The 27,759-nt window shown below is 34.5% G+C and overlaps 2 protein-coding genes across 2 annotated transcripts in view; one reads left to right on the forward strand and one right to left on the reverse strand.

Annotated features, from left to right (window-relative positions):
• LOC124369506 (glucose dehydrogenase [FAD, quinone]-like) overlaps nt 1-580 on the reverse strand; it is a 30,615-nt gene extending 30,035 nt beyond the window's left edge. Inside the window, exon 1 of the mRNA XM_046827521.1 lies at nt 433-580. Within this exon, the coding sequence (XP_046683477.1) occupies nt 433-496 (64 nt within the window). The 5' untranslated portion in view covers nt 497-580. The remainder of the gene's footprint in view (nt 1-432) is intronic.
• LOC124369504 (flotillin-2) overlaps nt 1-27,759 on the forward strand; it is a 428,795-nt gene that overhangs the window by 142,981 nt on the left and 258,055 nt on the right. The window lies entirely within an intron of this gene.

The raw sequence follows: 27,759 nt of genomic DNA on the forward strand, positions 1-27,759 counted from the left end.
CCAATATAATTTGTTTGATACCGGTTGCCAACATTTGATAATTTACTGCTTCTTCAAGGAAAAGCTTTACTTTCTTTCATCACAGTCGGTTTTTAAATTATCACAATTCATTATTGAGGAAAACTAATCAATGGGATTATTATCCCAACTACATATGAAATTGAAGCTTGAAAGTCTTTGCTCGATAATCTGTATGCGATAAGTGTACACTGCGCTATGGTAATTTTTATTTTTATTCAATAATAGCAAGGAGTAAATTCGGACATTGTTAAGTGACACAAGAAATCAGTAACACTACGTTTCGATATCTGAAATCTGATCTCTTCCACAGATGGAAGGCTAATGGCCGGACAAATGCCGTTTCCTTCACAATTCATCCATCGTAAAAAAGCTCTATACAAAGATTGTAACAACAGGTAAATTGTTGTTTACCTGTACCAATGATAGTGAGGCCAGTCTTGAGTGCAGTCGTCACCGCGATTAGAGTAAATATCATTGTGTATGGCACAGGGGCGGGGACATGGTAGCTCAGTGGCAGTAGCAGGGCTGTGGATGTGCGCTATTGACAACACCATATTGTGGCAGCTAGGCGCAGACCCTGGGCATCTTCAAGTCTGAAACACGCCATAACATTTATTCTCTACGTCGCGTCTAACTCGAATAAGAACATGACAGCTTAGAGGCTAAAGAGAGTAAAGTAAGGTAGCTATTTAGTGTCAGTCGTGACTAGGCTAGGTACTTGACCATCAGGCGTCAGAGATGTGCGGTCAGATACATAAGATTATTGCAAGATAAGTGTATATTGCTTTAGGTAGGAGACATGAAAGTGCTTTCGTCAGCTGCTGAGCGGATGTCACCCCGCGTCGCGTAGTGCCCAAGAAGTAATTTGCCGAGGTCTTTGACCACTGTCCATTAATTTCCAGCGACCACTTATCTTTTTTTCCTCGATGCATCCGCGGGAGATTTTGCTCTTCAGTCGTCTTCCAACCACCAGCACGACTTTGATGTATATTTTTTGCAAGGAAGATTGTGCAAAATAAAGTGTACTTTGACCTTCTGCGTTTTATGAGTTACCGAGAAAGTGTGTCATGTGCCAAGCAAGACAAATATACAATTCAGGCTGATATTTACTTTGGTTATTCATTTAGTTTTATGAATATCAACGTTCTTGTTTTATATTTGAATAAATGGATTGACTTGAATGTACGAGTAGTTTAATATTATTGTAAAATGTTACATTACATTTATAACATGTTATGAATCGTTAAATTAAGATACATTCAACATCGTATCTGAGGCAAAGTTTGAAACTTTACTTTTCCAATCCAACGCCAAGTTACCCGTCTTATGCCCCATACTCACAGGGCCTAGGTTATGTATCTTGCAGATATTATATGAGTCACGGATTTTGATTTTTTGTTCTTCGTTTTCCGATTTGTAAAGTGAGACGGTCAACTCACTAGCACTCAAGCGAAAGTGGGGACCGGAAGAGATGGCCAGTGTCGTGGTCGGAAGTGCCGGTGACTGCTGATTGGTCCTTCACGATTGCCGATTACCGGTGACGGTGACTGTGACTGTGACAGTGGACGGTAGTAGGTAGTCCTATTACCAACCAGTCCTTTAGATGAGTTCATTAAACTACCCAGACATTATAAAATTATATACATACAAATTCAGAAATAACTGTCAAAAGACGGAAGTAATGATTGAATTCTTCGTGAAGTAGGTAAAATTATTTCCGTCAGTGCGCACATTCCACGTTAATGCCTCCATACACATGTCAGCAGTGATTATTTAGACACTGAGACGCTTTTAATTTTATAATTTACATTAACGTATGAAATTGGTCGTTAATTGAATGCCACGTACTTCATAATTGCATATGAATTCTAAACAGTGCTATTGAAAAGGTTACGTAGTATTCATTATTTAAAATTTAAATTATATTAAATATTTTTCAGTCTGCCTCTCATGGGTATAAAAGAACCAGAAAACTTCGTCTAGATCTTAGAATCCTTGTTTTAGTTAGATGTTTTGAGGGCTTACAATGCCACGTGATTCTTGTACAAGAAATGTGTGTGTGTAAAATTCGTCACTGTGATTAGATATTCTGTATTGCAAATTTTAAGCAGAAGTTTACTTTTTTATCTTTTGATACATTTTATGCCGTGTTTTAGGTAATTTATTGTAAATTACATATTAATATTATATATCCATATGTTTTCAAACGTTACAGATATACGGTATAGTGAATAACTTTCACCAGTACCCTGTTTATTATTTATCTTTACCGACAAAAAGAAAATGGCTTAGGGTTATTTGGAAATTATTTGAGTATTTTGAAATTGCTCTTGTCTTGTTGTAGCTCAATTTTGAACGTCCCATATTTTATGCTAATATGTATACTTTCCCAGGAGAGATGTATATATATATATAGTCTTCTATAAAGGCAGGTGTGTATAACTCTCTCTCCAGCTGTTGTCACAACGTACCTGTACACTGTACAATACGTAACCCAGTGCACACGATTGACGTCATCACTCTAACCGTAACATCATATTACATTATTGAATCTAATTGTCTACATCTTACTTTCCTTTATAATATACATCTTATATGGATACGACGTCATCTTCGAGACTTAACGCGTCGGTTTTAACAAAAATGTAAAATTTACATTATTTTCCGAAAAGTGTTATACACTGATGAAGCCAGTGTAAATAGGAATGGAATGGCATCGGTCAAGTTTAGCCCGCAGAAAACCGCCATGTGTTTGTTATAAAAGAGCACTAAGAGGTTTCAGTTAATCAATGTTTGGTTGGGTATACTTGGCAATTACGTGATGAGGCCGTACATTTGGTCTAACACTCTCTACTGTCTAATATACTTGGTACTTTTCAGGGATATTCTTCCCAGAATTCCTTGATATTGTCTCTTTGTTTTTAGAGAAAACATTTGGTTCAAGCATGATGGACTTATTATGAAAACGTAGTTCGTGACCATTTAAATCAAGCTTTTGCACACAGATGGAAGGACGTGGTGGAAAAAGATGGCCTTCCCGATCCCCGGACCTCATACCGATCGATTTCTTGAGGCCTATGAAACAATTGGTATACAACATACCAATAGAAGTGAAGTGGATCTCGCTGCTCGAGTGATTGAAGCCACAGTTATTACAGAACATGCACCAGTATTTGAACCGTGATGAAGCTTAACATCTTGAGCAGTCACTGTACGTGATAGATTTGTATTTTTAATATATTAACTAATACTTGTGCTTCTTTTTAATTAAAAAAAATATAAACGTTTTGAGATATTATATTTCAAAAGATAATCAGCCGTCACTTACGTTAACCGCCGTGAGGTATCTATTCTCATGTGACCTTGAAAGATGACTATGTTAACTTCATGCACACAAACTCTGATTCCTGGCTCATGCGTGTCACAAACCTTTTGTACGATTTGTTTCAGTTACCCCAAATTGTAGTTAGGCTACTCGTCCACCTGAGTAAAATATTAAATATCACATTTCTAAACTAGTTTTACTGATTTAAAAAAACCCTGAACGATGGAAAATTAAAAACATCTTGTTACTTTCACAAGTCTTTCATCGTGAAACTTTTACTGATTTCACATACTGAATTAATGATGTTTTTTTGTACTTTCTTGTGGTTGTTTGAACACCAGAACTCAACAGAATAGTTGTTAGTCACAAAGTATAAATTATATTGTACTAAATTGGGTGTTCCATAGATTTTTATGATAAGTGACGAGAGCTGTCTTATTCCAGCCTGGTCTAAAGAAGAATATAGTGATCTGTTATAAGATATCACGAATAGGCCCGACCTAATTAATAAATATATCCCACACTATACGTTTATGGTGCATACGGTAGGCAATAACTTTCTAGATATTGGACGTAGATCCATAATTAGAAACGTGAATACACAGTAACTTTTATGGAGGATACTGCAATGTTTGGCTCTGATAAATTTACCTCAGTAGCCAAAACAAAGAGGCCTTCCCATCAAAAAGACAAAGTACTCTGTTATAAAAATAAATATAGATAAGGAAATTTATACTAAAAATTACAAAATAATCTTTTTATTATTGGATATCACTGTGCCCTTTCAATAATTCAATAATTAATAATGGTCACCAATAATCACCTATTATTAATAAATAATTAATCACCCTGAAACCGATCGAGGAGACACAACCCCACTGGTGTTAATAACACAATCAAATGACCACAAATTCAGGATCATTGAAGATGTAGTTAAGGTAATACAAGAACATTTACTTAATAAATACAGTGCATTTTTGTTAAAATGCCAGGTGGGACAGGTAATACATTTGTTTACCATTGCTTGATTGTCTTAGTGCAAAAGTAACATTATTGGTATTATGCCTGCAGTTTGGACTGTAATAGTGACAATGTTATTACTTCACGGTCGGTCGCCACAATAAATAACTGTTTCAAATTACCACTACTACTGAACGAGACATAGCGTCCGTTTTAACGTTAAACATCAAGGAAGCAGCTTTAATAAAAGAAGCTAGACTAATTATATAAGGTGAAGTTCAAATGGCCAATAAATATGGTTTAATGGTTGTAAGTAATTACTTAAAGATTTAATGAGAATCAACATTCCATTTGGTGATAAATTCATGATTCTTAGAGAAAACTTCAGGCTGGTGTTGGTAGTTGTTCTTTGTGCTTCTAACTTTACAAAAAGGAACAAATTTCACCTCTTTGGCCAAGTTTCAAGTGTTTCAAATTCCCCTAAGTATTAATATAGAAGAACCATATTTTGCAAATCTTTATTGGGTGTTTTGAATGGTAGTCCCTTCTCACCAGAAAGTGGATCATTGGAATTAATTTATTTATCCTTCAGTGATTTCAGCTAAAGGGCTTTTTTCTCAAATTTGCGGAAAACATTTTGTAAGATAGCATTTAGAAGTCTTCAGAAGTCGCCGTCCTTGCACCACGAAACCTAGTTTCCCATTGAGTTTTTTCCAGTTTAAGACCTAAGTGAGGTGCCCCCACACAAATCGAGTCTAAAAATTGAAGCAGTTCAATTTTACTGTGGAATTTAAACATAACAAGGCGTATATTACAAAGAACCAATATTTTAAATAGTATAGAGTATGTTTTAACACTTTATACATTTATATATAATTTATAGTAACAAATGACAGAGTGTTCTACCGATCTCATCCATTTTTTTCAGCTTTTTGTGTCACCAAAATTCGAGGACAAATTTTGACCATGTATGATTGTACTTACCTTAACCTGTCGTTAGCCACAGGAAACTTCAAAACTCTAAGCTATTGTCTTTCCAAAAGCAAATGCTTCACAATTTTTGCAGGGATACAACTATTTTATCGCGTTGTACAAATGTATTGATTAGCTTAGCATGGATGTTCCAGTTTACGTCGAGAAGTTACATTATACGCGTGCTTCAGGTGCTACGGCAATTAGTGGAAGTGGTATGAGCTAATTAGTTTGTTATATTTTCCATAACGATAATTGCGCCAGTATTTGAAACGTTACATTAACTCATCTCCTGAACAGCGATTATTATCACTAACCATTCATATCTCTGTATCCTCATTGATAACATAGAGAGCACCCTTAACATATTTCTAAAACTTACAATAAAACTATTTCACATAATGAATGAAGGAGTAGAAATGAGTATTGATTGAAATCGTTCGTTAAGCTTTCAGGAATTTTTGAAAGTAATGAAAGCTGATTAAGGAAATTATAATAAATAAGGAGGCAGTGGCAGGACCACACCTCGCCTGACCTCTCCTCGCCATGGCGTCATGACGTAACATAACCTTTCACAATCGGTCACGCATCGCACGGATCTGCACATCTTGTTGCGTAACTTATAGTACGCTCTTCATCTTCTCGATATGAGAGTGGTTGTTCGCCTACAGCCAACCGACCATAAATACTAAATGATACTTGTAGAAACCGAACTGTGTCAAACCGAAAAAGGGCGTCTTTCTTAAATTTCTCCTGCAGTTAAGAGAAAGCATCTTGCTGCTCGTAAAATCCTATTCCATTGTCCTTAAATACTAATGTTGCTTTATGATCCCGCTTAGGAAAGTTTAATGCTAAGCCAACGAGAGATCGCCATCGATTGAAAATGCAAGAAATTTTCAATCGATAGCAATCTCTCGTTGGATTTATACGATTCCTTCCCCGGATTTCTTCCACCAGAATGTGTGGAGCTTCAGTGTACTACAGACTACTTTGTTGAAACACGCCATTCTTATCAACAGACTGAAATCTATTTCTCGTGGGCAAAGTTATCGTTTTGTCAGAAGAGAAAGCAAATTATTGTTCTCAGTAACGTAGGCTGAGAGCATGTAATGAATTAATCTATTGACCTCCGAGGAATTGGGTGTCCAAGAGGGATACTCAAATGTGTCAACGCTATTATAAAATCCAAAGGTAATCTATCGTAATTGAAAAGAGACTAACTGAACATATGTTTGGGCCTATAATATATTAACAATTATCTAGATAATGTGCTCAATAGTATAATCAATCTGTATACTACTTCCCTTACTATTAATATTATAAGCATAACTGAGTTGTAAACCTCTTAAAACTGAAATTCATGTTCCAAAACAATAAATTCTGATAAAAATGTGAAATAAAATCTGAAAAATGCTCATGAATATTTGATTATGTGTACATATTAACAATTTGTGTAATGTTAGATCATTCTTAGCTCTTTTATATGCTATTTAAGATGTTTCAAAAGTTTTACATTTAATTTATTTAATTTCTTAGAGAGAGTGCACTGCCCTTTTCATTGTTATTCTCTCAGCCCCCACGTGTCACAGCGAGGCGTTGGCAAAAAGCGGTAAGGTTACTGACAGGACGTAAACCTGCTTTATCTCTAACTCAGTCTTAAAATCCGACATCTTCGACCTTGCGGTCACGGACTCTCCGTTGAAATAAACCTAATTAGTCTCATCTTAATAACGTGCTGATGGTTAGAATTTTAGACAGGAAATTAAAACATTGTGAGAGTTGAAAATGTTTCATTTCCTTGACAAGTTTCGATTTTTTTTTAATACCACTGTAATGAACCTATAAGTAATTCATTAGTAATACGATTAATCTAAATATCTGTACTCTTGTAAACTGTGTAGACTGATGAAGAAAATATTTTAAGTAGGAAATGTTTTTACTATGGTATGTTTTATGTTATAATGTTAATATCATCTTTATGAGTTTTCCTCAAACTAGAACAGAAACCAAAAACATGTAGTGCTTTCTTGAAGTGACAAGTTGTTAAGTGCTTATTCCGTGATGTGAGATGTAAGTACGTGTATATATTCATAAAAAAATTTTCATAGTTTCTTTATATCGTTATTTACCCTGTTGGATTTTGACTACATCGGGCATCCCTACTTGGATAGTAAGGCCCTTAAAAAATCCCCTAGGTTCAGTGATGGACGGACATTCCATGAAATATCTGTACCTCATCTTTTCTCGCCAAAACCGGAAAAAAATTGGGATTAATCTTACATCGGTATGTATGGTATGTTGTGCCAAATCTTGTACATACATTATAAGGTAAATAAATGTTTTCTTTGTATAATATAAAACGGACACAAATTAAATGGTGTTTGCAATATACAAATTCATCTAAATAATTAATCTTCAAATGTAGACGTAGAAAACAACATAAATTAAAATAAAATTTAAATATACAAACTGTATCTTTTTCTGGCTAACTTGTTGTGTAAACGCAGAAATGTTGGTGTTTTTATAATTGAGAATATTTCTAAAAATGTTTTATTGGATATTGTAGCTTAGATTGTTTTATTTTTAGTTATTTGATATCATGTTTATTTTTGTCTTATCCTTTTCGTTAAATACTGCTTGTTTCCAAGTTTCCAACCTATAAATTGATTTGGTGGCATCCAATTTCAAAATATAGGTTATTTGTGTTTCTTTACAAAAATATCAGCTTTTAAATAAAATTTAAATGGCCATAAAGCAAGATTTGTTTCTACATTTGACAATTTCGAGATTCAATGATTTGACTTTTCTTTTCTGGTACACACTATTTTTTGAGACAGTTTGCAATATTTCTATACAATTTTTCATGCACAAAATGAGGTATAATATAGTGAACAGTTTTCAACAACTTTACTGTTAAACCGTAATCAATTCGAAGCAACTAGGTGAAATAACCGGTGAATAAAGATTATGAAACATAATGTATTCTTACGAGTGAAGTATTGTATTTGGTTACAATTATTTATCTTGAATTGCTAATTACAGATCTCTGTTACTAATCATATTTACTTAGGATTCAATCATTAACTAACAGACGAAACCACACCGCTTATTAGTGATGGCACTCAATGTCCATATAACACGTTCTCCATGTAAGCTATTTTACGATCGGTATGGTACCCAAGAGTTGTTCTTGAGTAATTATTTGTGAAATTTTGAGGCGAGAGCAGGGCCGAGACCAGCTGTTGACCGGAGACTCCTCGACCGAGCCGAGTTATTACTTACTGGACCACTTCCTCTTTTTGCTCCGACAACTTGTTATGTCATTGCCGGTTTATCAGCTCATTTTTTATCTCAGCCTTGAATGAGCTGAGTAACACTTGGTGGGCAGGAAAATGTTGACCTATATAACGGGTTTTTCTATTATAATTAAAACAAGTTTCAAAAAACTTCCCTTATGGTTCACTGTTTTGTTGCAATTGAATTCAGAAGTTTTTAATGCACCTAGCTACATGTGCTCTGGGATCAAGTCAACATACTCACGAATTGTGCCATCAATGTATTGTTGCATGTATTGTTTCTTGTGTTGTTAACTTTTTATATAGTTTTATTATTTATACAGTACGTAGTTAGTGTGTTGTTATATATCTATATAAGCCATCTTTATCCTTATCGTGGTGTCATACCCTGATTATTTATTATTGTGTTTATACAGATGTCTATATTTGTATTTGTGTCTATCATTTAAGTCTGCCATATTATGCACACGTTGTAAATTGGATGATGTCCGTTGGAAATAAAGAAACAACGCTTGTTCACGATGAAAAGTGAGGATTGTGCAAATGTGATGTAAAGTTAATGAATACGAAACATTCACTGTAACAAGATTGCATGAAGACGATGGTACTCAAACAGCGTGATAATAATTTTCCTGCTAAAAGTTTAGAATTTAACCATTCCTACTAGTTGTTCACAGCCTGGGTGAATAAACATTATCGCCATTATTGTTTTTCGTTTCAGTTGGAATTCTTGAATCTTCAAACTTGTGTACACTACACTGTCTTCGACCTATAACGTCTATTATTGTTATTTATATCATATTACAAGTGAATAATCCTTATTTTGTGATCTTTACTAACTTAACCTATTCCTATTGATAGTAAGAAGACGTAGATTGCGTAACATGCATTTTTCTGAAAGTAACTGTTATCTTGTAAGATCATAATTCCTCTGATAAAATATATATGTGAATCAGCAGTTTCAATGCTAAAAGCAAAATTACTTTACTCAGATGACCGATTATAAAGATCGCTAAATAATCAGAAAATAAATTCTCTCACATGACTAAATAATAAAGCCATTACTAAACCTTGCCTAGATTATAGAGGTACTCTGTTGAACCCCTATAATTAGGTACTGAATAGCAGTATAATGATAGATGAGAATGCCGCAAGAAAGGGAGGGTTGCCAGCCCACTTCACAAAGCTCTTTAGACTCTCGTTATTATTTTCTTGTTATAAAATTTGAATTGTTAACACTGCCTTACCCGACTCAACTCCAAGCTACCATTCGAACGTACAAAGTGTATTTTATACAAAATAGTTTTATTTAGTCCAATCAAAGTATAGTTTTAATGGACAGTTTTTTTTTTAATTAGCAACGATAACAAGTACAAGGTCGATACCATTCAACTGTCGTAGTAGTGGAAGTATAATTCTTTCCATGGGAACATCTGGCAAGGCCAGCACAAAATTATGTAAGCGTATAAAATGTAGAACAGATTACGTAATCTTATGAGACTGGTTCTTGGTGAAATGACAGGAGCGCCACTTTTTGTCGTGAAATTTTAGCTCAAAGTATTAAGTAATTTTATTCGGTACTCAAACCGGGTTTAAAGACTGCATTTTTGCGCGTACGTCTCAAAATGATGTTTTTATGACACTCGTTCTATTAAACCGCTGAATGGTCTGATATTATCAGTAGTGTATCCTTCTAGCAATTAATAATAAGTCTCTAAAAGTAACCTTGTGTGTATTTGTCAGTATATTGATTTCAGTTTAAGCCGCTACTGCTGATCCACATTTTCCATCTGGTATAAAGTTGGCAATTAATCTTCATCTACATCACTGAAACGTAATAGAGAAGTCCAGCTTAATCTAAAGTTTTAGAAGCTTAGTTTAATTTTCATTATATCGATAATCTGTACTTAATACTATTATAATACTTAATTTCAGATCTTATCTATGGGTTAAACCAACTGATTAAAGCATGGCCATCGTTATATGGTGAATAAAATAATAAAACCAAAGTAGAATATTTTTACGGAAAGTTATTAATGCAGTAAAAAAGATCTATGATGCTATCTATGTACATGATGAAAAATATCAGCTTGTACCGAATGTTTAGTCATATTCCCTTTTTGCAAACAAACTTGGACTTTTACTCTTTTTTTACTTTAGTGCTACAACTGTCCAAAATATCTTCATTATAAGCCGGAGAGGATCTTACCGGTGACAGCGAAATAGAGATCTAAGTGGTCTTCTTAATGCTTCCACATATAATCAAGTATGTTTGTTGTATATACCAACTTCTTCATGTTAAATCTGATTATCGTACTATAACTCTAGTCTTCACTAAACATTTTAAATATTAAATTATTTTTTCCGGTTATTTTGCATTGATTAAAAAGTAACACAGATCGATCTGAGTGTACAGTATACAGCTAATGTGAGTAACGCACATTAAGAATGTACTTCATTTTCCTGAATACGGTTTCGATCGTCAAAAGTTGGCAGAAAAATGTATTTTTATATATTTGCTATATATTTAAAGGCTATTATCTGAATATTTTGTTTTATATCTACACGCCACCACAGTTAATACATTACTTCTGTCAGTCGACAATATTAACACGTTCATGAATGTATAAATGTTGACAGAAGCGGTGCGGTGGCCGGGAGAGGTGTGACTCGCGACACTGTATTCTCTATTATTTTGCTCCCGACATGACAGTATCCAGTTGATTGAGCTGTCTGCCGAACTCTTGAGCACGCCCATGTCTTTTGTTGCGGGAGCGAACGACGACGCGACGCGACGCGATGCAGCCAAGCGTATCTCCCCTCTCACCGTACACTAACTACAATATATCTTCCTTTGTCACATCCACGTCGCGTATAGTACCTCTCTATCAATATCCTTCCGTTTTACTCTCATACCAGACCCTAACTACAATGTGTCTAACTTTGTCACTTCCACGTCGCGTGTAGTACCTCTCTATCAATATCCTTCCGTTTTACTCTCATACCAGACCCTAACTACAATGTGTCTAACTTTGTCACATCCACGTCGCGTATAGTACCTCTCTATCAATATCCTTCCGTTTTACTCTCATACCAGACCCTAACTACAATGTGTCTAACTTTGTCACTTCCACGTCGCGTGTAGTACCTCTCTTTCAATATCCTTCCGTTTTACTCTCATACCAGACCCTAACTACAATGTGTCTAACTTTGTCACATACACGTCGCGTATAGTACCTCTCTATCAATATCCTTCCGTTTTACTCTCATACCAGACCCTAACTACAATGTGTCTAACTTTTTCACATCCACGTCGCGTATAGTTGTGTCCTCATTGTTTGGCTTTTCGTTCTTTTCACAAAGATAAATATAGTTGGGCTGATTATTGTTTAGCACTAAATAGTTTTCTGTTTATAATTTCAATTCTTATTATAATCACGTCATGTGTGAAGACATGTTCAAAGCGCTAATATAATAATTAAATGAAATTAAATTAATAATTACTTGGTTAAGAAGGAAAGGTAATGACTGGATAGAAGGAACCCTTGGAATGACATTGAGAAAGCGAAGGTTGGTAAGAGGAGGAGATAAAGTAAACCCGGGGTTTTTGGAGTGTATTGGGTTTTTAAGGTTTTTTCGCAGATAGGCTTCTGTGAGCAGTTTGGCAGATTCCGAGTCGGAAGCATAAAGAAGAAAGATGACAAAACCAGGTAGGAATGGTCCGTTCTAAGAAATCTTTCTGTTCTTACACAGGAAGAGGATGCTATAAAATGTTTTAAACTGCCCTGACTTCACTTTCAAAATAGCCAAAAACAGCAAACTATAAAACAGAACATATGGAAACCTCAGATGGAATCCTGATGGAAGCTATATTGAAAAAAGCGATAAGTGCAAGAGAGGAAAGAGTTCGGCAGGAAACTAGGATAGAAGAACAAACAGGCTCAGGTGGAAGTAGTTAGACAAACTGTTGGGAGGATTTGAGAAAAGATTAGAAAATTGTAGTTCCAAGACAAACGTTATACGTAGAAGCCACAAGGTTCATAAAGTAAGCAGCAAAAGTGACGGTTATAAGGGGTATGATGATTTCGACTCCTAAGCTCATAATGATAAGACAACAAGGGAAAGAAAGTGAAGAAGTGTAGTAATATATGATGCTGCTGGTCAAACCATGGGCTTGGAGGTATGGTGATAAACAGCATAAGTATTTATAGACACTGATGACGAAGAAGGTGCAGAGAAGCTGGTTGGGTGTGAAGTGCTGTTAGAAGCTGGTCTGACAACAACGAACCTGGTGAGGAAAGAAACAGGTTATAATGGTTTACGTGCGACGTAAGCTCAGAGTTGGCTGATCAGAAAAACGAAGAAGACAGGTTTATTAGTAACATACGGGAAGAAAGTGAATACGACTTCAAAGTAGAATTTGAAGTCAACCATAAACACAAGAACGTGAAAGTAGGAGGAAGAAACTCGGTAGGAAGAAGACTGTTACAGCTCGTCCTGGAATGCTTTTGTAAGAGTAAGGAACGCGTTAAAAGGGAAATAAAAGTTCCACATAGAATGGCTATATAGGGCTAAGTACTATATAGACCAGAGGAAATGGTATATGTCTCAGTCTTCGCCAAGTAAAAGGGCCAAACCCCAGTTGGTCCTATCTTTATGTTCCTATGGTTCCTATTCAGGAATGCAGAGATAAGAACAACAAAAATAAAGTAACCTGTGTATATTGTAAGAGGGAAGGTTGTGCAGACAACCACACGAAGGATAAAGGGATAAAGGAAATGCCCCGGGTATGAGAGAGCTGTCAAACGACATGACAAAGTTATGGGGTATAGGTAACAGGATTAAAATTGTAAAAAAAGGATGAAATAAATATAATAAAATTGGTGAAGAAGCGATGATCGTCAGCGTTGGGGAAGGTTGAGAAATGTGAAGGGTTAGCTTCAAATATACAGAGTGAAGAAAAATCATATAAAAGGTACAATTTCACATGGAATGAAGCCTGGCGAATATTCCTCCAAATAGTGGGGGGTGGAAGTGGGAAGTGGGACAAGGGCGACTTAACATCTTTATTCTATTCGTATATCATTCCCTTTCCTCTCACATCCATTATAAAAATTCCATTATAATTAGACTAAATATAAGTATGTATGCTTCGAACAATGGTGAAATTAATAATGTAAAAGTATTGTATCAGTCTTCAGTATTGTACTTCATGATAATAATATAGTATATATTTTTTAATAATATCGCTTTTATGTAATATTAAAACATTATTAGTGTAGTAGTGTTATGTAGCGTCATTTACATTTCATATAATGTAATTCTCAACTTTATTGTTTATGTTGGTAGAGGATTATAAGGTATACGTTTTTGAATCCTGGACATTATTTTACTGCTTTGAAAAGTGGAAAGAAAAATAAATTTGATTGGTTGTCTTATTTAACTTATTTTGCTTATTTTTGGGGTATCTAATTTTGCAGGGACGAAAACGTCCGAATAGCAATTAGCTTAAATTTTGGCTACGAGTATATGATTTTAGATATATTTAACTTTATGTTTGGATGACCGAATATATAAAATAATATGTTTGCTTACTAGTGAGAGTGTAGTCCAGAGAACCTCGAGTCGAAGAGAAATTTGGGGATAACAGTCACATCCTACGGCTGAAGGTTTTGTCAATTAGAGTGCGAGCCGATGGGTACAGACTGAAAGGCGGTCGTACGCGTGTCTCTCGTCACGTCGTCGTGGCCGTGGCTAGAAGACGGACGTGATAATAACGCGAGACAGGGACCGTGTCACCGTCCGGCGACCAGTGAGATTCGCCACTCCTGGAAACGCTCCATCACCTCCTCCACGTCCGGAGAGCGGAGTGAAGTGTCTCGGTCTCGCGTCACGTCGTGTCACGTTCCACGTGCCGGCAACGTGCGCTCGGGCAATAACTTACATTCACATACAGAGATCACGACGTGATTGTAATTCGCTCACGCAGCTCGATTCACGTACTTTCTTCCTTTCCGAGCATTCACCCGATAGCTATTCATACACATAAACATCACGAACTAAACGCTTTAACGTTGCTTCGAGTGGTCCTCATACAGTCGTGGTGCAGTCAATGAACCATTCATCAGTACAATGAGCTAAATAGAGATTATGTTACTATTGGTACTTTCCTGCGTCCTGTTCAGAACTGTCAGGTCTTTCACGCGTGTCCTCTTCGTGACGACAGTATTCGTAAGTATTCGTATATCTATTACGTCTGACACGAATCTCATACAACGGGAATGACGGACGGATCATTCGACAATTACTACTGGATAAATAATAGAATAATGGCAACATAGCTTGCGTTTGAGGGGTAATCATTACCTGGAATCTCACTGAAATCAGTATTATATTAAGATTACATCAGAACTCTCTTATAGAATGAGGGATATAAAGTTTTAGCTGCACGTCCATGTGAATAAAGGTTATATCAATGAAAGTTATATGAGACTTTAAATTTACCTGCGAATGTTATTGACGAGTCTTCCCATACACATATACACAGTATCTATTAATGTGTCCTTGTAGCAAGTGGAATTTTATAACTATCCATAAAGGTTGAATGAAGAGAAAAAATATCTTTATTCTGTTATTGTTTGTTTTCAAACACTAACGATACTTATGTTTCAAATCACCTATTGCTATAGTAAAGTAGTATATTACCAAGTACTTGCGTCTCCTTTCTGATTTTATTATTTTTTATCTGTTTCAGGTACGTTACTACTACGTTATGACTACGTGTAACGTAAGTTTTTGTTTTATATAAATGAAATAATATTAGAATGATTTGTAGATTGTGTACATTTTATTCTTAACTATTACTATGTGTGTGTGTGTGTGTTTTCCGTGTTTTGTAGTCTTAATCCGTTGTAATCATTCCGTGTAATCAAATCATATCATTGAAAATGATTTAATTTATTAAAATCATATATTCAAAATGGCCCGTCAATCTCGATTCGTCCTGAAGTCGTAATTCAATGGAATGATGGACATTCATAAACTTGCCCGATTGAAATAAATTAGTATTTACTCTAGCTAATTGGTCTAGTTTTTATCTGGAAACCACTTGTCTATGTTGTAGAAGAAATTATATTATTTGTGTGTAAAATAAACTTTGATAGGTAACATAATCATGTACACTGATTACATAAAGCTGATATAATTATAAAACCTGATAATAAGGAAATTTACAAAATACTTATAGTCTGCCGAACTATCATAATTTACACATGCCAAATAACGTAGACGTTTAATATATACTGAAGGTAAGTTTCAAAATCGTTAGCTAAAAAGGAACACTAGACCTTCTCTTTGCGTCTCATTTACAAATGGTGAAAGGAGAAAAATTGGACACAATCTCTATTATTTTTAATATTTATTATACAAGTGTATAACAAAATTATCTGTTACATAAAAAAGCAAGAAATTTTACTTTGCAAGCGTCAATTAATATTAATTTCTACCGGTCTCTAGTATACACTCATCTGTGTCAAACAAAATACTTAACAATTCAATAACTTATTGCAAATACCTTTGAAAGAATCAGAGAGTTTTTTCTATCAAACGGGCTAGTTCTAAAAAATAAAATCGACTCAAAATTTTTCACGAAACCAAACCAGATTAATGAACCTCCAAACATATATGTTTCTGTAGTGTCGCCGGCGAGATTCCTGGGGGTCGTAGTGGACCTTGTGGTGGAAATATCATGTAGCCCCGTGGCTTTAATATTAAATTCATCTTGCTCCGTTATCAGGATATTTCTCGTATCTAATCCTGAGACCTTGTGGACTGTCTACCACGCATATGTCTACCCGCACCTGATGCATGGAATGGTGTTCTGGGAAAACTCGGTGAACTGTAAACAGATTTTCAGAATTCAAAAAAGTATTATTCTGACAATATTTCAGCTGACATGCAGGCACTCCATCATACCATTTTTTTATCTATTTTAGAATTATGGAGATTACTTTAGTTAATCTAGAGTTATCTGAAGAGCTTAAACCTTAATAACAAGTTTCTCCATCACTGATTCAAAACTAAGTGATCTGTCCTCTCTAGCATACAGAGAGATTATAATATCATCAGCATAAATGTAAATGTCTCTAATCAGGGCAGATGCTTTGCCAGTAATAAGTAACACAAAAAAAAAACAAAACCTAAGGACCCAAATTGTAGCCTTAAAGCACACCGTAATTTACAATTAAAGTCTTTGAATATGCTCAACAATTTCGTACTCTGGTTGAGTCTTTTCTGAAAGATATGATTTTATCAAGTAAATAAGATTAGAGAAAACTGTAGAGCCAGATAATCCTCAAAAATTGTCGGCAGTCGAACGACATATCCTGAAGCTATGATGCTGTGAACACAAACCTTCAAAAGACAACTGCATACTCAAACATCTTTTGTGCACTGCCTACGACAGAAATTAGTAAAAATTAGAGATACAGACAGTGAGTTTGATGCCTCTTTTTTGCACCGACTGTTCTATAAATAATTTCTGCTTACACGATTATACATTGATTACTAGGTTCTTGGTGCTGATGTAATGGATAACGTCAATGATGTGAGGAACTTCGATGCTTGTTTCGAAGATTCTTAACATTTTAGGTTTGGTTGAAAGAACATCTTTCAATATGTTCTTTATTGAAAGATAATATGCGACAAGAACTTTTAACAATGTTATCAATATTGACAGCTTAATCGATGGAAAATATTCTCAAAGTAATTAATATATTTTCTAGACATTACAACTTCGCAACGAGTAAGTGTATATCTTGTATATCAAGATAACCATATAAACCAATGTTTGGTTCCGTTTTTTTATCTTTGAAATTAAAACATGTTCGGTTTGACATAAAGGTTATTTTAGTTTCAGTCACCGTGGCTCAAATTTCCTATACTTGAACTTAGCTGAGACAGACCAGGCGTTAAAAACAGCTGGCAGGCGGCGGTGCCTGCTCACCCGTGACTCGTCGTTCTCAACCGATTTCACGTAAAATTTCTCTCACTATCTTGCCAACGAAAAAGTTTATGGTCCATAGAAACAACTTCCTACTGATTTTAAGCTGCTACTTTCATCCATTTCGTTGCGGTGATCTAACAGTTAACCAGTTGTCCATTATCGTTCACGTAACAGTTCAAAATCAGCCATAGCTTGATTTCGTTAACGCTGAGATTCATTATTAGTTGAGACATTCTTTAAACGTAAACTATAATCATAGTAAGCTTAGTAAAAAATACAATGATTTGGACACACATTACGTATTACCTTAGTTTTTAATCACTTAAATAGTAAGAAAGTTCATAAACTGTTCTATTGTGTTTCTCTAAACATTTGCACACAATAGGAGACTAATGCAGGACAATCTCGTTACATATCGAGTTTGTTTTCTGTACAATTTAATGGAATGGAAGCGGTATGTCCCACTCTCACACCATAAAATTAATAATAAATCAAATTTTTAAACATTGCTATAAAATATAAAAAGAGCTATTTGGTTATGATCAGTGTAAAGTATAGCGTTAAGAACCAGCTTTAGTAAAACGCCATTGAATCCCTCCCCCCCAAAATCAGTATTAAATATCATTCGGCTCTACGCCATTATTTTGGATCGTAGCGTTTTGGGAGGGTTTTCAAGAAATATAATTAATATTCATCCAAACGTTTTTAAATTTTCTTTGTACATTATTTTTGTAAATATTTAAACAACGAATTACAACAAACGCAGAAAAACTAAAAAAAAACTAACTGGGGGTATTAAATATTGAAAAGATTAGACATCTCCAATACTTGTATTATTACAAATAAGGGCTCCAGATCATTTTAGTACAGCTGACTCTTATATTTGTATTTAATTTGTATATTTTAATACACAAATGTATTACAAATGAATTAATCGTCATACATTCAAAATATGTTTGAAACAAGTTAAGTCAGGTTTTTTATTGAAATATTATAAAATATAATACTTTGCACAAGTAGGTTTACTTTTAATTTTTAAAAACCTAAGTATTACATGAATTAATAATATATAAAATGTTAAGTATTTCTCTTCAAACACACCTTCCTAATTTTTGCTACAATTCATCAAATCTTGAACTTCCGCCGATCAGAGTGAGACCGTAAGTATTTTATTTGGGTTTATTTGAAATGTTCGTCTGCCCCGTCATATTGAATTCGCCGTGTTTCTACTGAAACCTGCCAACCCAATGTTACGTATCTAAATGTTGCATTTTTTCTTATGATTTCCATTCATTTTTATACTGACTACGTTACCGCAAGCCGTTTTTTAACAATTAAGATCTCAAAAAAATTGTATAAAACATTTTAATATTGTGCCACTGTCAATAAAACTTTATTTCGTATGCAAATGATAAGTATCATAATGTTCAAAATTTCAAATGATATAAAATATACTCGATGTATAGAAACAAAGTTGGGTATAATTTAAAAGCTTGTAAAAGTAATATTTCTAGTATCATTTAGGTACGTGTTGACTGCAGGATACATTAAACATGTTAAGATAATATCAAAAGATTATGCTTTGTCCGACTTACTTCTTTTGATGGTACTCATAAAATTGTTAAAATACAATATACTTTAAAGTAACATATTTTGAAAGAAAAATGCAATGTACGCATAGACTGTAAAATATTCATGAACAATACAGTTGCAATTAAACTCGAGATGGAAATGGATATTATTTAATCGTGAGATCAACTGAATGTGAGATCTCATATTATTCCTAATACAAATCGTGATTAGTAAACATAAACTTTTCGTTCTTAGTTAGACGGAATAGAAAATAGCAAATAATATCGGAGTTACCGGAGAAGATGGTAAATATTTGTCACGTCTTGAGAATCGTGAAGATGGTCAAGGGTACGACGAGGGTGTATACATGAGTAGCGATACACCTGACCGACAACCTCGTGCTGGTGTGGAGCCTCGAATGCGAGTGCAGTAGAAAGTGTAACACGCGTTGCCAGTGGTGCAGCAACCACTGATGCTGACGCCAACACTAGGAATAGAAGAAAGTTCCCAGTTGTGTCAAGGACGCTAATGTCCGACCAGACGTTGGCTGCAGCTCGCGGCGCGGCGCGTTGGTTCCGGTAACAAACAGGAAGCGAGGTAACTGGTAGGTTGTGCCTTCTAATTTCTATTTATCACTCAGTGGTACTATGCCCTGTTTTGTGGTTGTGTTTCACCTTAATGTAAGGCACGTCCGGCACGTGCGCGTATTCCGGTCTTCTCTCTTTCTCTACATTTCTGGTTTATCCCATTAGACTAAAGGCCTTTTTCGCAAGAATTGTACGAACATTTAGTTTCTCGCTGGTTTTTTTATTCTTATGAAAGATTCTCTTAAATGTCTCTAATTTATTCGTACATAATTAATTAGTATTTATCAAAGCTGGTATGTTCTATTCTTGTTTTTCCCCTTAAACGTTACAACTGAAATTATACATTTTACTCGGTCCCCGCTGTTTCACAACGTACTGATGGATTGTTTATTTAAACCTTTACTTGAAGTGAATGCACGTAGATGAAGGTAATGTAATATTGTTTAACATTTCTTAATTACGTGAAAATATTATCTAATTTAATTTTTAATTCCCAGTATTTTAACCCCATGCACTAATCAAAATGATTCAAGCAAAAGTGCGCTGCAATAAATTTATCCTGAATTGTATGGTTTAATTTTGGTATGATGTGAAGCGCTGTGAAAATGTGATCTGTGCCAAACCCCCAGAAGAGACGTTTAGTTGTTTGTATTTACACTAATACAACCAATAATTCAAAATATATAATATTACTTTTTTCGGTACTTTCATTATTTATTTCTAAATTCCAGTTGATGCTGGGAAACAACTGAACAATCTATTAGGATTTTTTTTTATTAGCTAGCAGTAATTTAGGCAGGTGTTCAAATTCATGATGAACAGCTGTGGTCCATTAGTAGGATAAAGTGTTCAACTCAAAGTGACCGTGTGAGTTCGGTATTGCAGATGCCACAAGCCAAGTAGCCTACGGTACAAAGCAGATACGGGGGAAACAGGTGTATACTAAGTAACCCACTTTTAAGCGGGTGAATGGAGCTCTTAACTAGAAGACAATACGCGTTCGCCTTGTGCCACACCACACCGAGGGCCTCCACACAAAGGAAGTTACGCTCGGTGAGAGGCAGCGATTATGTGTACACTCTTGTGTTGTCTGCCTTCCCTTGTCTCGCCCGGTAAACAACAATAGATTACGTTTGTTCCTGTCGCTGGATTCTTAGTGAAATATTTTTCCTTTACATTCCGTTAAGTTCAGCTCACTGTCACGGTTCCACAAACTCTTCTCGTGTTAGCTACCAGGGAAAGATTTCTTTGCTGTTTAGCTTACGTAGATTTTATACATTTCCAAATGTGTGCAAATCAACGACTCTACACCAGATCCCACGTTTTTTGACTTCAGCTAGTTGTAAAGCCGAGACCACCATTATCTGAGGCATTTCGATTGTAACTTAGGTTGGTTTGTTGGTTTTAAACGTTAATTCCAATTTTTAAAGTTTTAGTGTGATAGTTTACCAGGGCAATGTATCAAAAATACGTGCAGGAAAATACAAAATGGAGACCGACCTCCTTCCTCTATACAAATTCTAGATGATATTGTACTTTATCTAACTACCAGTAGTAGGTTTTTATTTTATACCGTACATTGTAGTATAATGGTAAGTGGTAGTAGATACCAATTCATTCAATTCCAACCAACAACGGCATGTCCCCGTTTTGTTTATATTTTCAATGGCCACTTATTGTGTTAACAGTACCGTGGTTGAGTTATTGCTGGTGAAGTAGGCTATCTGAGTCGAGCATCAACAGTCACGTAGTAGTGTAATTAGGAGTCCAATCGCAAGCCACATTACACCTGCGTTACAAATCACACGTTGTGTTCTCAATCTACACCAGGCCCTACATTACATAATGTTGACCCAGATCATTTTTTCCATTTGAGGATGGACGAACCTTATTTAACATATTACATAATCATAGGGTGAAAGTCTTGGTCCTGAACACTCAAACCTTTCCGTTGGTGTTGATGCCCCTAAGATGAAGGTAATTCCAAAGTCATGTTTTATATTCATTACGGCCTTCTCGCATTTACTTGTTAAACTTTATGTACGAACAAATAAGATTTCTCTACGTAAGAGGTTCATGAGCTATAGCACGGTTAAAACACTAATCCTTACCCGCGCAACAAGTTTTGAAGTCCCTTTGAATTATCTTCTCCCTCTGATTTCGTTCAATAATAGTTCTAACGTATTCTGTTGTTTTTGGTAGATGTAAGAATTTTTAATACAATTTATAATGGTTTAGTGTGTGCCCGGAGATGGTTTCTGTAGAGAGACATTCTCTCCATATTACCATTGTATCTCCTGTCTCTTGTGCGACACCGCGCTGTGGTTGTAGTTGTTTTCTGTACCTTGTCTGTAATCTGATGTGTTGTATTATTCAACATAATAACAAAAAACTTGACACTTGTTGGAATCCCTCACTATTAAAGATAAAAAAGAGTAAAGAAAAAACAGGAAAGGATTTGTCGTTGTAATCCGCTCAATGCGATAGATCCTTTATTAAAGTTTCATAGAATTTCTTTAGACTTACCATTTCATGACAAAAGCATCTGTAATTTATAACAATTTTGTGGATTTAGAGAGTGGAATTGTTATGAAATATTCGATACGTAATATTTTAACATGCAGAGCATTCAAACTTGGGGGAAAATGTAGTTGATTTATGGAAGGTTTTAAAGCGATTGAGTAGCGTTTTACAACGACGTTAGTAACGACGTCAGTGCGATGTTACTCTATCAAATTCCAAAGTTACTATAGCTGTATTATAACAAAATTTCTTGCTTTTATACTGTTATTTAAAGTATACTGCGTTGAATATAGCACTCTTGGCTTCATTGACTATAAAAATAAAGTAAATATATTTGGTGCATGTTTATTTAAAGTAATTGAAGTTCGTTATAATATGTTTTGACGTTATCTCTTGAATTGATAAAGTTTATTATGTTATTGATAATTTATTATTATAGTTTTAAAGTTTGCTACTTGACAATGTTGAGTTCCTATTTGTCCCACGTATTTTGGAGTAATGGTCAATAGTAAAAAAGCAACCTTTAAATTATTCAAATGCACGTCACCCAACAATTGTAATTTTATTAAGAATTGATAAACAAGTTGAGAAAGGTGATTAATTAATACCCACCGTGTAAGAGCTTTTTAGCGAAGCTTTAGAACTCTCAGAAATAGTAACCGAGTGATTTTGAATTTCCATTTGGTCGGGATCATCGTTTGATTGATCTCATTGAGGTGTCTTTTGTGGCCCATCCTAGTTCACTTTGACTTGAAATTAGAAATACTACTACTTTTGAAGGTTTATTTGTAAATGTAAGTGTATTTTAAAGTGGTTTACGTAATATGAACAAATGTGGTCGATGTATAGAAATGTCGAAAATAATCAGTACCGATTCCACAACTAGGGTAGTATAGGACTCCAGCAACTAATAGGAATAAAGAAGTGCTATTGACCGTAGACACTACTTGCAGAACTAACAGATGGGTTAAAGTGGGGGGGGGGTTTCTCGTTATCCGGAGAAATCAGTGTTGCAATAGGTCGTCGGTCAGATACCGGAATTCCTGTGTGCCTCACTGAGTGCTTCTGTTAACAGTAATGGGAATTCAGAAGTTCCCCTGAAATTATCTTACTCAATTATTTACTTTTCTAAGTTAATTATGTTAATTAAGTAATTATGCGTAAGATTTTTACAATTTTACTTGTTTGTATTATTAGTGAGAATTGTTGGATCTCTGAAAACATTTTGAATATTATATTATTGGATTATAACTTACCTAAATAAACTCCGTTAAGGTTAGCCAAGTTTCCTTGTTGTGTACTAACCATTTCTTTTGAAATGTTGTGTAATTAAATTGAAATGTACCTGAAATGGTTGTAAATTGTTCTTTATTGAAAAAGTCTAAAACTTCTTGCACAAAAAAGCGAACACTACAGTTTAACGTATTGATAAGTGTAACTGGGACTAAAAGCTTCAAATCTAAATACGGTGTTTTCACGTTGTGTCTTGCCCTTATAAATACGTACTATGTTGACATTTTCATTCCGTTTCATATTACAGTAATAATTTTTGGAGTTGTTGTATAGTAATTTAATGGCGTTTGGTGCTTAGTCTCAATTGGTGAGCTATTTGTATGTTGTTCTAGTGGTATAGTAAGAAAAGCTTTCAAACCTATAGTAATCTACAAGAATAATGTATATTCATTTCCTGCCTTCCCATTACTAAGCTTATCATTTCCTTAGAAAGACAACCAAATATAGCTTATATATAACTACATAAAACACTGGTATTAATGCTTGGTATGCCATCAGAATAGCATTATATTTTAAACGGCACTCTACCTATTATCATAAAATACTTTTTATTTGTAAAGTAAACATTTTTAAATAATTAAACTTATCTCTATGATAAAGTTTATAGACATAAAAATATTAGTTCATACACTCTTTTTTAGTTGCGACGTTCAATATTTGAGTCTGCATCACGATGAGATTATCTTTTAATTGACACGTTTTATAGTTCAGATCAAGTGAATACGTACATGGTGACGTAGATAGTCGCATTTCTTAAACAAATAAAATACCTTATTATGCACCATGATTGGGTCTGTGAGGTGCCGTCAAAAAATTATAACAATCATTACTGGAATTTTTTATACTCGATGATGGTAAAATCGTATCAGATTTTTACATCCCAGAAGAGGTTACAATTAAATTTAAAAATGCCAACTTCTAAAATAACTTTCCGAATTAATAGGGAAATTGTTGAAATGTCATTCTATAATTTTGTTCTCATAATAAATTACACTTCTCATTTACGTAACAATAACTGTTGTGTTTTTGGGGCATAAGTCGTATTTTTTATTTCACACTGTATATTTAGTTATTTCCAGCTAATGTGTTAAATTAAAATTAGCAAAATATCCCGAAAATGTAGCAAAGTGTATTTTTGTTTAAACAATCATATCAAGGTAAATACAGAGGGTGGCCAAATTATTAGACTAGAACTAGTTTTCGGGGAAAAATTATTTTATTAAATCGTTTTTAAATATCTGTGTACATCAAATTGTATGACTAATCATTTGTGCGCATACCCTTGTTCTTTATCAACATTTCAAAACTCTTTGGCATGCTATGGGCCAATTTTTCACAGTTCTTTTTGATTTCTTCATTGTGGTGCCACACTTTATTTAATAAAACATTCACGAGCCCTTGACGTGTGGTTACCTTCTTCTTTAGCATTCTTTGCTTGACAACTGACCACAAATTATCAATTGGATTCATGTCAGGGCTGTTACCTGGTCAAGGGAGCACACTGATGTCTGATTCACTGAGAAATCTTGTTACTGTCATAGCTTTATGGCATTGAGCACCATCATACTTAAAAATAAACTCCCCATTTGGAAACCAATCTTGAGTCTGTGGAATTAGTCTCCTTTGCAGCACATAAATATTTATGACTTACTTTTTCCCAATAATCTGTTGTCCAATGGTCTAAGCCTTTAACCCACTCTAAACGCTTCTTTGCCATGGTAGACGTGATCTTTCGCTTTTTCCTTGATCTGCGAGCGTTGAGTCCTTCTGTGTTTAACAATCTTCTCACACTTCTAGGTGAAATATTGGCTCCATACTCGTTTATCTGGACAGCCATTTGTTTGTGGTATGTCTCCGGTTTGTTTTAACAATATTCTTTAGTTTCCTGAGCAATCTATCATCCCTTTTGGGCTTGCAGCCCCATTTTCCAACTTGATGTGACTGATTACTTAGGTTTTAATCACAGGTTAACTTGATCCTACTTACTGATTTTTTAGAAATACACAACCTTTACGCTAGTTCAGTTTGTGAATAACACCTTTCTTTCAAAAGAATCTTTACTGAAGCTGTTTTCCTAGGAGATAAATCACAATTTTTTCCCATGACCGTTAAAAAGTGGCCTCACTCTTGAAGTATTCTTAAAATATTAAAAGCCAAAAAAACACACAAACTTTGACGGTTTTACGACCTTGAATCCACTACTAACACTGTTACCAGCTCATATCACAAGGAAACCCCACTAAAACAAGAATAACCAATATTAGATACATACAGAAGTTGGGTTTATGTTCAGTTGAAATTGCCTAAAAATCATCAGCTGATTTAAGTGCTACCAACTGGCTATGACATTAACTTCAATACCTCAAATAGAAATAAAAAGTTCTAATATAATGTAACGAATGCAAATATATGAAAAATAACAATATACTCCAAGATTATAAAGCATAGTTACAAAATAACTTAAAATGTAGTAAATTTGAATGTCTAGTCTAATAATTTGGCCACCCTCTGTAAGTATTCTCGTAGCATGCAGAGTAATATTATATTGGTTTTTGATACGTACAATTTGTTTATAACAAAAAAATAATTTAATCCCAAATATCAATGATTAATTCCCGACAACATGTCTTGAGTTAAGTCTCTTTAGACCTAACATATAAATGGAACTTAAATGGAAATATAAGAATGTATATATTATGAATGTGATTTATTATTTTTACTCTATTTAATTTTTTACACCGTGCATGTGGCATACCTCAAAGCCAGGTCCGATTATTTAGTTTTCCTACAAGATGTATACAGACTTTTGCAAAGCATTAAATATGTGACATACAACAGAGGATACGAAAACCTAAAGTTTGGTTTAAATATTATTTCTATATAACACGTTTTTTAAGGTTGAGTTCAACTGGTCTCTCATTTGTAAGAACACCATCGACGCCGCCGTCTCAAATAAAGGTAGTCGTCTTCGCGGATATAGCTCTGCTCTAATTTTGCGTCGAGGCCTTTAATGGAATACCCAATACGATGGATGTAATTTTTTGGAACCTCTTTGAAGAGTGATAAAAATATGGAATTCGTTTGATTTCAAAATAAAACAACTCAAATAAAGTAAAATAAATATAAACCGCAAACTATTCAACGCTGAAATATTCTGTAAATTGATAAGCTATGTGAAAAGGTCACGACTATGTATATAAATACAAATAACGTCTGGAAGAAGGTTATCCGTGTTCTAATTTAGGGGAAGATCGTTTGTTGTAAACTTCTAAACAATTAATCCGATCTTCAAAATGCGATTGTTTATTCTATCGGGTATGTTGGACAAAATAAAATCTTAGAAGCAGGCTATTGTAGGAAAACTGACATATAAATCTATTTGTATCACATAAACTGTACTGTTTAGAGGAAAGAAGTCTTCGTGAGTGGCACGTGCCCACAAACCAGTCAAACACGTCTTCAGTCTTTTTAATTGTAGAATAATGTTACCGTCGAAAACTTCCCTAAGTTTCGTTAGTTTGAATAAGGAGATAAAATAACTATTATAACTGTTGTCATTAGTAAACACATATTGAAAATAAATTTTCACGTACGTTAGTTTCGTGGTAATGAGGTTTTAAAACTTGGCGAGGTTTATGGTAATATATTCTGATGGGGTAAAGTAATTCTTTTTCTGCGATATCTGAAGACAATGCCTGTGATGTCTACGTTAGGACAAGATCAAGCCACTCTGTAAACTGCATAGGCAACGGATTCGACTTCTACGTAAAATATCGCATTAAAACAACCGTTATATCACTTTATTTAACAAAATGAAGTAGAGTATTAGATAAAAAAAGTAAAGTTGTTTTGAAGCTGATAAATATATATATGTGTACAATATGAGATTTATTACGTAATACACAGTTATTAAGTAAATATCCAGCGTAGTGATTATGAATCATTTCTACGAAAACTGTCCACTTGATAAAAATCTAACTTTTAATGTGGTTTGCAAAAGTCTTAAATTGAGTTTTTTTTTAACAAAGGCGTCAATAGATTATCGTTCAGTTTCTAATAACCTGTTTTGGATCGGAAGACGCGATAGGGATGGATGGTCTTGATGTTTCACCACCCAATGAGTTTGAACGAAATCTATAAATGAAGTTAATATTTTAAAATCATAAATATGTTGTGCTAAGAATCGACTTTTTAGGTGCGACCCAC

Source organism: Homalodisca vitripennis, chromosome X (genome assembly GCF_021130785.1).
Source record: "Homalodisca vitripennis isolate AUS2020 chromosome X, UT_GWSS_2.1, whole genome shotgun sequence".
Taxonomy (NCBI): Eukaryota; Metazoa; Arthropoda; class Insecta; order Hemiptera; family Cicadellidae; genus Homalodisca; species Homalodisca vitripennis.